Source organism: Phalacrocorax carbo, chromosome 7 (assembly GCF_963921805.1).
Source record: "Phalacrocorax carbo chromosome 7, bPhaCar2.1, whole genome shotgun sequence".
NCBI lineage: Eukaryota > Metazoa > Chordata > Aves > Suliformes > Phalacrocoracidae > Phalacrocorax > Phalacrocorax carbo.
Genome location: NC_087519.1, coordinates 15,956,282 through 15,968,828, shown reverse-complemented (window position 1 = coordinate 15,968,828; position 12,547 = coordinate 15,956,282). Strand labels below are relative to the sequence as shown.

General features: G+C 36.4%; 1 protein-coding gene across 8 annotated transcripts in view; it reads right to left on the bottom strand.

Moving 5' to 3' along the window:
* Nucleotides 1-12,547, bottom strand: part of TCF12 (transcription factor 12) — a 218,303-nt gene that overhangs the window by 114,091 nt on the left and 91,665 nt on the right. For all 8 annotated transcript variants that reach the window (XM_064456502.1, XM_064456499.1, XM_064456495.1 and 5 more), the window contains 2 exons: nucleotides 12,003-12,076; nucleotides 8,325-8,393 (listed from right to left, as the gene is read on the bottom strand). In XM_064456502.1, coding sequence (XP_064312572.1) covers nucleotides 8,325-8,393; nucleotides 12,003-12,076 — 143 coding nt within the window. The remainder of the gene's footprint in view (nucleotides 1-8,324; nucleotides 8,394-12,002; nucleotides 12,077-12,547) is intronic.

Below are 12,547 nucleotides of genomic sequence, written 5' to 3'. Positions count from 1 at the left end.
TCAAGAGCCTTAAAAAGTCTGTCTGCAACACCAACAAAGGATAGGGGTTTATTAAAAGGTACATCCCACCTGTGTAACTGAGTAACAGAGAAAACGCAATCAGCCACCATATGAACTCACCCCTCATGGCAAAAGCAACAGAAGATGGTGGTGGTAGGGGGGAATATATAAAAATTTCCATCAGAGCCCCTTTTCAAATCTATGCTTTAAAGAAGACCTGATAACGTATACTGCCAAATTTCATTCTTTCTTTCTAAGAAAGGAAGGAAATTTCAGTTCACGGCAGTTTTGAGGACTACCCTCTGAAAGGGGACTCACTTGATCATAGCTAGATTGATACAGGGTCCAAGCAGAAACAGGAGCTAATTAGTTATGCCAAAAGCTGTTCTGCCTCTTGGGAAGAACTAGTCAATGATATATACTCTGACCTGACTCTGCTGGAACAGGCCGATAATATCATTCTTTACACCATAGGTGGGCTTCCAAAGACCTTTGGAGGATTGCTAGCTATTGTTACCTCCGAGGCAAGTTTGACATAGAAAGGTTGGAAAGAGACACTCCATGCTGAGTACACATCCCCATTTCTGCCACCTTTGCTCCCCAGCAAACATACCAATGAATTAGCATGCATCAGAGTGCACAGTTTGAGTATTTAGCAAATAACCGGCAAGTCTGCAAAATACGAGTTACTGGACAAATTTATTTTCTGCCCTGAGCACCCTATTCTGAAGGGAATGCAGATAGCTCAGGGCATTTTTGTTTACAAAAGGAAAACTGGTTTTGAATATGATTAGAGGCCATAGCTGTAACTCAAAACCATCTTGTTTGTTCCAACCTCTTACACAGCTACTATAAAAGCAAGTTTTAACCTCCCCAGAGGAAGACAAAACTTGTCTTTCTGTATTGTTATAGCCCCAGTAAGGTCTACTGGGGGCTAACTGTTCCTTTACAGCATTTTGTAATGTTGTCACCATTCATCTTGTAACGCGCCCCTCCCTGGCTTTCAGTCTCACTGCATGCTTGTGGATCAGAACGACAAAGTCAGATACACCTTCAAATAAAACCAACAAGTATTGTCTACTAATAATACTATCAAATACAGCTGAAAGACTACTAGAAATTAGCGCTGCAATTTGAGTAACAAAGGCACTTTCAACACTGAATGCTCTAACATTCATTTTTCAGGTATATCATTGGATTAGAGTGATGTTCTGTCATCATTCCAATAAATTAAGTCAGTCAATTAAAACAATCAACAGTTGCAACAGTTTTTATTGCCACCTCATCTAGGTAAGATGCCCAAAGTGACTAAGTTATTTAGGCTTTATCTGTATCAGAAGGATTTTCCATGCACAGGTATGCCAACACAGCGAAAACAATAAAAGATCTGGGGCTATTTACAAAGTCATAAATACTAGTATTTATTTATTATTCAAGACAACCCAGAAGAGGAAAAGGAAAAAAAACACTGAGAAAAAACACTTCTTACTAGGCATGTTTATCCTACTATATCACAAGGTAAGGCCTGACACAATGAATCTGTGCTCCACTTCAAAAAATAACTGGTAATTAACGTCCTAAAACTCAGTGTCTTTCAGTGAGTGACCACTGAAGTTCTGACATTTTGATTTAAGTCAATCACAGAACACACTCACGAACAAGCCCAAAAGAGCCTCCCTGGTTGACTGTTCCTATCCCTTTTCATTGCACTGGTTAAAAGAGCTTCTGCAGGATTCACCCTCTCCCTTTTGCTTCCACTTCAAAAACATAAAACTGTTGTCCCTTAGTGTTTATTTTCTGAAGTCACACCAGGATTTGTCCACACATAAGCAAAACTCCTGCCCCTAGAGGAGTTTTTTTGGTTTTGTTATTAAATAAGTACAACATCCTATTTCCACTTCAGGGTAAGTTTTGAAAAACTACATGGCACACAATTTTCCCATGCATTTATTGACTTCATGGAATAACTTCTTCCTGTACAGTTAACTACTCCACAGCATTTTATTTGCTCAAGTCCACTAGAGAAAACCTACTTTTTTCTCTGTTTCTCCTCCCTTGTTCCCAAGCCCACCCCTACACAAGACCCTGGGAATAGACCAAAACCAGACCCAATTGTGGCTCGTAACCAAGCTGCCAGATCAGTAAGTGGGCATTTACATTTCAGCAACTTACAATACAACTCAATTATCACCTTCAAACTTAAGACATTAAAATTCTACTGGAATGAATGGTTGACTTCACAGTTTGACGTGGCTACAGACCAAAAGATTAAGTTTAATGAATGCTGCTTCCAATTCCTTGAGTTTTATAGTTTGGCTGACCTCAACTAACAAATATTAATTGTTTAGAACTCAAGAATACTGAGGTCCCTTCCAAGCTAAATTTGGCTCTGATCACATGAATCAGGCAACAGTCATCTAAATGACTAATGTGTAAATGAATGACAGTAAATCTACTGCTGAAATCCACTTTATTTAGGATTATCTACCTCTCCAAACAAATCTGAGAGTTCTAAAGACAAACAAGAGGGGAAAAAAACACTCTCCCCTCTCCCTCCCCCTTGTAAGTGAGACACCAAGACAGTGAGAGGTAGACAGACAGACCTGGAGAGACTGACTACACCCGGGAACATTGTGGTGAATCACTGACTGAAGATTAGACAAGAGGCTCTGGGCAATAAGCCTTACCAAGGTGTCCTGGCTAATTTAAAAGATTATGGATTATGTGGTCATGTATGTTTCCAGAAATAAACACCCATTTTGTTTTGGAAAGAGTATTTTCCCTCACTGAATCTACATATTCATCAATGGCTCCTAGAGGAAAGACTACAGAGCCAAAACCTGGCTAGGTCTATTGACCACAGAAATCAGGAAGAACCTTGCAAAAATGAAGGTAAACTAAAAATAAATCCAGAGAAGAGTACTATTCCTTTTTGCCTTGAGGATCACCTGCACTATATTCATTTATCTCAACTGAACACCAAGACACATCACATTGTCACAGGTCCAACTCCATTTATACCACTAACATTCTTGCAGCAAACTATTAGTTGGGAACAACGTTATTTCCAAACAGTAACCAAAATTATTTTACAAAATATTCATCTGAGAAGAACATGGAAAGACACAGCAAGACAGCAAAATGTATACATTCTCAGGTATACTTTTGACAAAAGAAGTACTAAAGAGGCACAGAAATCCACCGGCTGTATTTTAGGAATTCAGTCTATCATTTTTAAGTGAAGTACTTAATACAATTTGAATAATTTTAAGTCTGAAAATACAGACCTTCCAATCAACTCTACAAGAACAAAAGTTAAGTCTGAAAACCTACTTTCAGGTTATTTATACACAGACTATTGGCTCAGATGTTGCTATTGCAACTATACTGGACCACATTTTGTAATTCTATGGACTAGAGATGTGCAGAGAGACTGTTCTGTGAGAATGGGGAATTCTGGGATAAGGCAGTTTGTGGCTGAACATAATTAATCAACAGTGTATAAACATGCAACAACAACAACAAAAAAATCCAATCCAGTGGCATTATGATCAAAAACTGAAATGAAAAGCAGCTTCTTCAATAATCAAATCTTTTCTAGCACAAACAATTAAAAAATGCATCCAGCAAACTGCCTTTCTCTGCTGTAGCAGTACCAGCATCCTCTGTAAGGACAACACACAGCTCTGTCACAGGTCAAACAGAAGACTACCGTAACTTTCTAAACAAGGGAAAATGCAGGGATGGGGGTGGGGCACGGAATGGAGCAGATGGACAATGATGGGAGACTCCCCACACTCCTTAGACCATTTCACCCATATTACTATCAGTTGCCTTCTACGTTCCAAAAGCTGAGAGACCAAGCTGAAGACCTGTTTGATGTTCCAGGAAACAAAGACCTCTTCTTTCCACAGGCTCCATGCATGCCATCTCACAGCCTGCTGCGAACAGGCAGTACTTCAACCTCATCTCACTTCATTGTGCAAGAAACTTGTATAATGCTTAAACAGAGGAATAAACGCAAGTTATCTGATGGAGATCACCCAACTGCACCAGAAACATGGAGCTGTACACTGTCTAGTTTTAATTTTTATTCCCTTTCACTATCAGCAAGTTTTAACCTTCCACTACAATATCCTGAAGACAGAAATGTAGCTTTATATATATATTACTTGGTCAACTGCTAGACGGGGGGAAAAAAAAAAGCAGAGATCACTACCCCAGATTTCAGGTATATTGGGAAAAGTCAAGAGAGCTTTCGCAAGGTACCCTCCAAGTGTCACCATAAGTTGTATTGTAAGAGAGCTCTAAAACTACTCATTAGCTTATTTCCACATATCAAGTTGAAATAGATGAAAACTATGCATGCAGGAATGGAATATGAGAAAAACTGAAAACATGGTTTGTTTGTTTATTTTTAACCTAGTAGAGCTTTGGAAGCAGGACATAACACATTGAACAAGGAATCTATTTTGAAATAATCACTGTTTTCTCCAGTTCTAAATCCATTTCCAGGAAGTTACCTTAGTGAATGACAATTCTTATTTTAAACAGCTAAACCCAATAGCCAATTACACTTCTCTAAACTCTTGAGACAAATGTCAACGTGATACATAATGGGACAATTCCCTGGCCACCTGGAAAACTAATTTGTGAACATATTCCAATGTTAATTTCAGTATGATAGGTAGTTGCAAACAAAAAACCAACCAAAAAAAGCCACCACACCACACAACACTTCTCCAATATAGTTCATATGACTGAAACCAGATTTTTCTAGATCTTAGCTAAGCTATAAACCAGGAAATAAAATACAGGTATAGCCAACATACTAACAAAATGGTTAAAGACAATACTTAAACCTGACTAAAGCATTCAGAACTTAAATATCAAATCTTGCGTTGAAAAGTGCTGCCCATAGATCAAATTCCAAAGCAAGCTGCATTTGTGAAAGTGTCCTCTGCACTGAATATGTAATATTTAATTTTAGCTTTGATTTCACACTGAATCATCTGCTTACTTATAGAATACATCAGGAAAAGCAAATAACCAGCAGAACCACCAAACAACCTCCCTCCACAACCCCACAGAAAAAAAAAAGAAAAAAAAAGGACAAAGAGGACACAAATACAACAGACTTGATAACACTTACTGTATTTCTGTGTCCCTCTTGTCTTGTTTTGCTATTTAACAGCTTCCTTTCTTGTTATGTACCTGAGATTAAGAGGTATAAAATACTATTTCAAAACCTGCTATCTTATTACTATTTTTTGACTACTTCGCAAATTAAAAGTACTGATGGTGGTAGAGGCAGGGGAAGAATAGTTTGTTCATATTGTACTTTGGGTTCCAATTCATGTCTCAGTATTTACATACAATAGAGGGCATAACTGTTGACAACCTTTTTGACTAATGCTACGAAACCATCTAAATCTAGCAGTGGTATCTTGATCAGTTCAACTCTGCTTTCAAGTAGATATCTATCAGTGTTACATAAATGAAAAGGAGGATAAACTGCATACTCGGTACTGATTTCTTTGTGAAATCAGGTCAAAATACACACTCACAGCTTTTAGTGCAATATACATGCTGGAAGATACTTAAGATACACACAGTTCAGATTTTGGAAGAAAAATACCTTCAGCTAATTTAAGCTAAATTTTTAAGAGTTAAAAGTATTATGTGTGTATATATAAAAAGGCTATCCAGCAAGGAAATGCCTTATGAAAAATATTGTTTAGTTTAGATTGCTGTCTCTGAATCAAGCAAAACAGATGAAAAACTAACTTGCTCCTTTTATTGCAAAAACATGTTACAAACCCAAAACAATGAAATAAAACCTCACAGAGCATTATTCTTCATGAAATAAAGGCAACCATTAGCCACATCACAATAAAAACTATGGTAGAAAAATGTTTAATTTAAAGACAATATTTATCCTGAAAAAGCAATTATACCAATTTGTTGCTAGGTTACGAGTATAATTTAAAACTCCCAAATAAAGCGGAAAAGCCAGAAAGTTCAGAAGCACCTCACAATAGGAAAACAAAAATTTCAAGCACTATAGGGCAATATATTATTGTGCAGCAAACATGCTACTTCGCTCGAGTACCTCAGAATTTGCTTCAAAGAGCTCAATAGAGCAAGGCTTTCAAAAGCAGCTTTACAGTCCTCTGTGACATATGCTAAGAGCCAGCTATCCTCTTAATGCAAGGGGTTATGAACACATGCAAAAATATCTCTAGCTCTATATCACTCAGATAAGGGAGGACTCGCATACCTTAACCAGAAAATATTCACTGAAAAAACACCTCTGTTACACATATAGAAGTAAAACCAAGATTGGAGAATTTGAAGAAATAAAGCACCACAAGAGACAGCAAATCTTCACACGGTATTGTATATGGACTTTAGTACAATCATTCAAGAATAAGGGAGACCATCAGCACTTCATAGAATTCCACTAGCTTGCTAATTACTATTCCTGAATTATTCATCTAAAAAATAAAGCTTTCCTACTCTTTTCTTCCCCTTCCCCCTCCCCCATATATTTTCAAACAATTGATTTTTCTAACAAAACATTCGGCCTATGCAAAACAGATTTTGCACACAGAAGTCACTAATGTCTCTATGTGTACCTTTTTACAAATTTAAGATTGTCACAGCCAATTCTAATACAATCCACTGCTCTTACAATGTTAGAACACTACTTAACATTATTAGTTAATGAAAAAACAAGGGTTTTATATAAAGTTGTGTCAAGCCTGCAGTGATTCTCATACTTCAATGTTAGTTCAAAACACTACAAATAAGAATATTTGTTTTTAATAAGGTATTACCAGAGACTGTCAAAATAAATTAAACTACTATAGGATATGAAAGAATGGTCTTTTGTGAATTAATTATTGATCAAAAGATTAAAGTAAATAAACACCCCACCCTAAGCACAGGAACATATGTCCAGTTGTCACAGTGAAAAGAAGTAACCAACATCTTCCCAGCTTCCCCAAAAAAACTGTACTCAGAACAACATTCTTCAACAATTCCATGAATACATCAAAAAGAGTGGGGGAACAAAGGCATAGTAAAGTTTGCTGATAACAAAGAAAAATTAAAAATCATCCTAACTATATGTTAGGGCAGAGTTGCAAAGCAAGTTCTCCATGAAACTGGCAATACAACAGCAGATAAATTTGGTGTAAACAAATACAGAAGCAGCATGTTAAAAAATAACTCTATGTCACAATGATATGGTTACTACGTAAGAATGCAAGAAAAAAATACTTATTTTTCTACACAGTTTTTGAAACAGTATCATTTCAGAGCTCAGTAACGATCAAAAAATGCGAGACAGTAATGAGTAAGAAAAGACCAGAGAATGAAAGTATCATTACATCATGCAGAAACTGATGGTATACCCTCATCTTGACTACTGCATGCAGCCATAATCACCCTAACTCTTAAGTTACGCAGAAGAAACAGGAAGATTAAGAGAATGGCACCAAGAACTAACCACAGGTTAGGAGAAGTTACTATACAAGCAGAGACAAATAGATTACAATTCTTCAATTCAGCTGAAAAGAGGAGAGGCATGCAAATGGCATGTAAACTAAAGTTGTTTGTGAAACAAAAAAAAATTATGAAGTACATAAGTAAGAACCAATCATTACTATTCAGAACACAGAAACGTCGTGGAAATTACTTTAATCACTAGGCAGCACACTTAAGCCAAAAACATAATTATTTCTGCCCCAAAACGCTTGTAATTATTGCCAAAACTGTAATCAAAAGTCAGGAAAATTCACAACTCCCAGAGAACGAGTCCACCAATAGCTGTAAGAACAGCATCCAAAAAGTCAGCTCTGTCCAGGGAATCACCTAAGCCCCTAAGTGCTGGGCTTTGCCAGGAGAGTACAACCGTAAAGATGGCAAAATATTTGCCCTATATTTACACTCTTTGCATAAGCATCATTACTGGATGCAATCAGACCATCTATACTGACCTGAACAGACCTTTGGCAGGAGTTGTGAAAGGACAGGAAAGGAAGATCTCTCTTAGCCAGTGTTCCACCTTATTTAATAGCCTTTAGCATGTATGCACTTAACTATCACCAAATTCCAGTTCTATTTAATTGAAAATTGCTTATCTTTATGTGCCTTTGGAAATCCCAGCCAATACTGGGCCAACAATTTAAGTTCTTAGATAATTTGGTCACTGTATTGTGAACTCCAGTAATAGGCTGCATGCAGATTTAGTTTTATTTTTTTAAATTGCCTCTTTTTTTTTTTTAAATCGCACACAAGATAAAAAGAATAAGTGGTACCTCTTGAGGTTTCAACTTCTCTATGTCTGTGGAGAGGTCTGAGCTTTTTCCATGAAGACTGCCATTTTCCTGTAAACATGCAAGTAGGAATAACAATTAGGACAATAATAAATGTCTATGTTGACATTATGGGAAAAAGCACTAGATTTTGAAGTTGAACATGGTCAAGACAATTATAACTTATTTAAAGTCTGTATGTTAATCACCACAAGGAATAACCTACGAATGTAAAAGGTTAAGTATATCATTTACCCTGCTTCTTGAGACTCTGATCTATATTCTTACAATACAGACTCAACTCATTTTAACACTTCCTCAGAGTCATCTGATCTGGCAGCATATGGAGGAGTAATCAGAACTTATCTTTATTCAAAATTCTGAACCAGCAGTGTAGTGCATCTCAGTAGTTGAAAGAGAACAAAAAAAATAAGGGCCATACATCTTTAGCCAAAATTTATGCATGTAAACTTGATTTAGACAGGTAAATGAAGTCCAGTACTTTTTTCGTTATTTCAATGCAGAAGAGAACTTCCTTTGTGCTACTTTTTTTGCAGAAGAATATGGCCATGTGATGAATGAATTTGTGCCTCTCAACCATTACCAATTCTATATACAGACAGTATATATTCCTAGTGTTCATTTTTTGGGGGAAACTACAGGAATGGAGTTTTCCTGTAAAAGAAATTAAGTTTTCTTTAGAAGAAAACCATTGTCATTTAAATGACATCTCAGACAACCATTCTTTATTGATTCATGCAAGGGTTTCCCCTCCCACTATCAAATTTTTAGGTGTGTTGAAGGCCTGGGCAAAAGATCTATATTCATCGATAGCCAAACCCTCTGAATTCTTTTGGATAGCCACTTCACATCAATTCTGCATAATAACTATCCCAACCCAGTGGGACAGGCCTTCCTTATTCCTCAGTGCATGAAGATGATACTACATAAAACCAAGAGGATGCACATGTTTTGTAATCTTTCAAAGCCTAGCACCAGAGGCTGATGCCTCCTAAGACAACCTAACCACACCGGCTCTCAGGGAAAACTAAACCTACCAGCATCCACTACCTGGTCAGTGATCCCATCAGGAACTGCTGCTGTATCGATGTGTCAGGACTGCGGAGCCAACAGCTCACAGATAAGCTGAATCCACAGAGAAATTTTATGGACGGTCTAATGTCACATTCTGTGCTAACATGAGACTTGCTCTTAAATTTATATCATTTAGCAGGTTTTTCAAAAAGAAAGTTAGTGTAGGAAGACATTTGTAAAAACACTCAATTTATAATCTTTCACTAGAATTTAGGACTATTGGGGGTTCCCCCCAAAATGATCTCTGCTGCCATTAGGCAAAAGAAGCCCCCTATCAAAGTGAAGGAAACTACCACCTCAACACTAGATAAACAAATGCATTTTTTAAAAAAGAGAAGGCAAAACATACAAGACTTGAGAGACAGAGGGAAGATATGAATCTGATTATTTCAGTCTTAGTTTGATTAATCAAGAAAGTTTGTACGCAAGTATTCAGTCTTCTCCTGTTCTAAATTTTATACTGATGCACACACAGCCATACTATAAAACCATTAAATGCAGCCATAAATACAAGTAGGGAAATTAATCTACATGTCAGTATTTTCAAAGTCTCTAACTTTCAAAAAAATTCAGACAGTATTAGCTGACAATTCTCTAAAATTAAACACACTTTATAACATATTTATCTTGAGCTAAGACAGACCTATTAGAACAGTATGCTCCAGTTTAAACAAAAATGAACATATTTTCTTTAAAAAAATCACAAGCTGTAAATAATTGGTGCTTCAGAATGAACTCTCTGTACCACCTCAAGTTACTAGCATGCAAGACAAAAAACCCTCTGCACTTAGCCAGCAGAGGAAGAAACACTAATGACATTCTGGGGATAGATTCCATCAACTCTTAAGAATATATTCAGTTTGGCTGGAGTCCAACTGTCCTTCAGCAAGAAATATTTGCGGGAAGGATAAAAAAAATGCACAAGACAAAAATTTTTTTTTTAATATAAATTCTTTTAAGTCCAAGTTACAATTGCTGGTGGGAGAACAACACCTGACAAAAATTTAACATGTCTCTTTCCTGAAGCCTTTTGTAGGGCTCAAGACAAACCTACATTTACATTTGCTTTTCTTAATGATACATCCAAATAGCACCAAACTCTTCCTATGATTCTAACTTCTGGTATACCTGTTACAGCACTAACATTTACCTTTATTATTAACTTTAGAGTATAATGGTATAATTTGTGGAGGGTTTGATTCTTTATCAGTGTTTAAATTTCCTAGTCATGATCTTTAATTATAATAAAAAAATAAGCAAGCTAAAAGCCACCCCATCAAAAAAACAAGCAAACAAAAAACCCCAAAACAAAACACACCCCAAACAAACGACTAACACACCAGTCACCCTGACTTTACATTATTGGAATGTTAGCTGGCTGATCATCTAACATAAAAAAATAAGTGATTAATATGGCCATGCAGCCAATGAATCACAAGCTCAAATTCCAGTTATGTCAGCTTAAGTCATGATTGATTAAAATTGATCAGCAACATCATAAATGAGCATCGAAACACCAAACACAATAACAGCACAAGTTACTTCAAGCTACGTAATAAGAAACTATTTCAAATGTAGAAAAAGCATCTGAAGCGTGGGCTTCATGCTCAAATTATGCAGATGTTTAAAAAGGATGCCTAGTTTCTATGTTGCACAGAAATACTTTTGCAACCCATGAAGTTCTTCCATCTTTTTATTATATTTACCAAAGATCAATGGAAAAACTAGAATTTTATGATAAATCTTTCTAATGCTGTCTTCCAAAGTCAGACAGAAGTTTTAACAATAGCCAGTGAGCTGGACAAGACCTTGCAGCGTAACCACTTCATTCCACCGCAAGAGAAAACTGCAAAGGTGCAAAAGCTAATACAGCTCTCTGGCTCAAGGGTACTGAAATCAGAATAGATTATTTAGACTAGGCCCATCAGTCATGCTGTTTATTTCTAGTAATTAATTCATTAGGTACTTAGCTGATTGGCTTTTTAGGGAGTAGATATTAATAAAAAGAAAACTGAGTAGATTAAATGGAATGTGATTTACTAAGGGTAAAGCTTGCTTTTGACCACTGAGTTGAGTTTTAAAAAGGAAACATTATTTTAGGATATTAGATACTGTCAAAAACCTTTAGCTCAATAAGCAGGATGGATGAAGCTGCAATGGGAACAGGAGGAAGGTATTTTAAAAGAGAAGCCTCTCTCCAACATCATGACACAGCACATACTATTGCTGGCTAATGTTAATGGAGAGGCAAGTGTTCCCTACACTTTGTCAATAAGTCTTAATCTGCTCCTGAATAAGTAACCTGACTTCTATTTTCATTTTCTGGCCATAAAGTAAATAAAATGCACGCTCATCATTAATGTATACAGTTATGTATGGTTTATTATAATAAATTCTTGACCTATGTTTTTTAGCCATAGGAATCTGAATCACTACTGCAGCATATCAAAGTCATTGAAGTCTCTAAAAGATGCTAATCTGTGTATGTAAAGGAGTTTACCCTCCAAAAACATTGCCAAATCATCTGCTGATTTTCATTGTATATTCCCATAAATTTTCATTACGAAGTATATGTGGGAACCTTACCCTTGAAGAGTCATATGAAGGACTTGGCTGACTGCTTGTTCCCCAGGATGCGGCACCTGTTCGGTCATCCATACCTAGCAATAAAAAGAAAAATACAGACCTATAAGAAAAGATAGCCAAAGCATAATGTTCTCTGATGCAAACTGAAAGCAAATTCATCCACTTCCATATACTTAAAGCAGTATTTCTGACCACAAAACTTAAGATGAACAGTTTCCTTATTCATGAAGCTGGCTACAAAACAACCTACTCATTTGGACACCTGCAGATGCTGAAAACAGGAGCATAAAAAGTAAAGATTTGCCAATCTGCAGTGCCTGCCTTACTCAATCCATAAGAAATTAGCATGAGTAACAAAACAAGCACAACGATGTTAGCCTGTTTTTTTGCACAGCCTGATTTATACTGCATCTTAAGCACTGAATATTGCAGCACATACTGTGAAACATATACTTGTTATCTACTCTTTGCTCTTATGTTTTGCTTAAGTATTTTTAAATGTGCGAATTTTTTTCCCCTACTTGGTCCTTACATGACATGCAAGA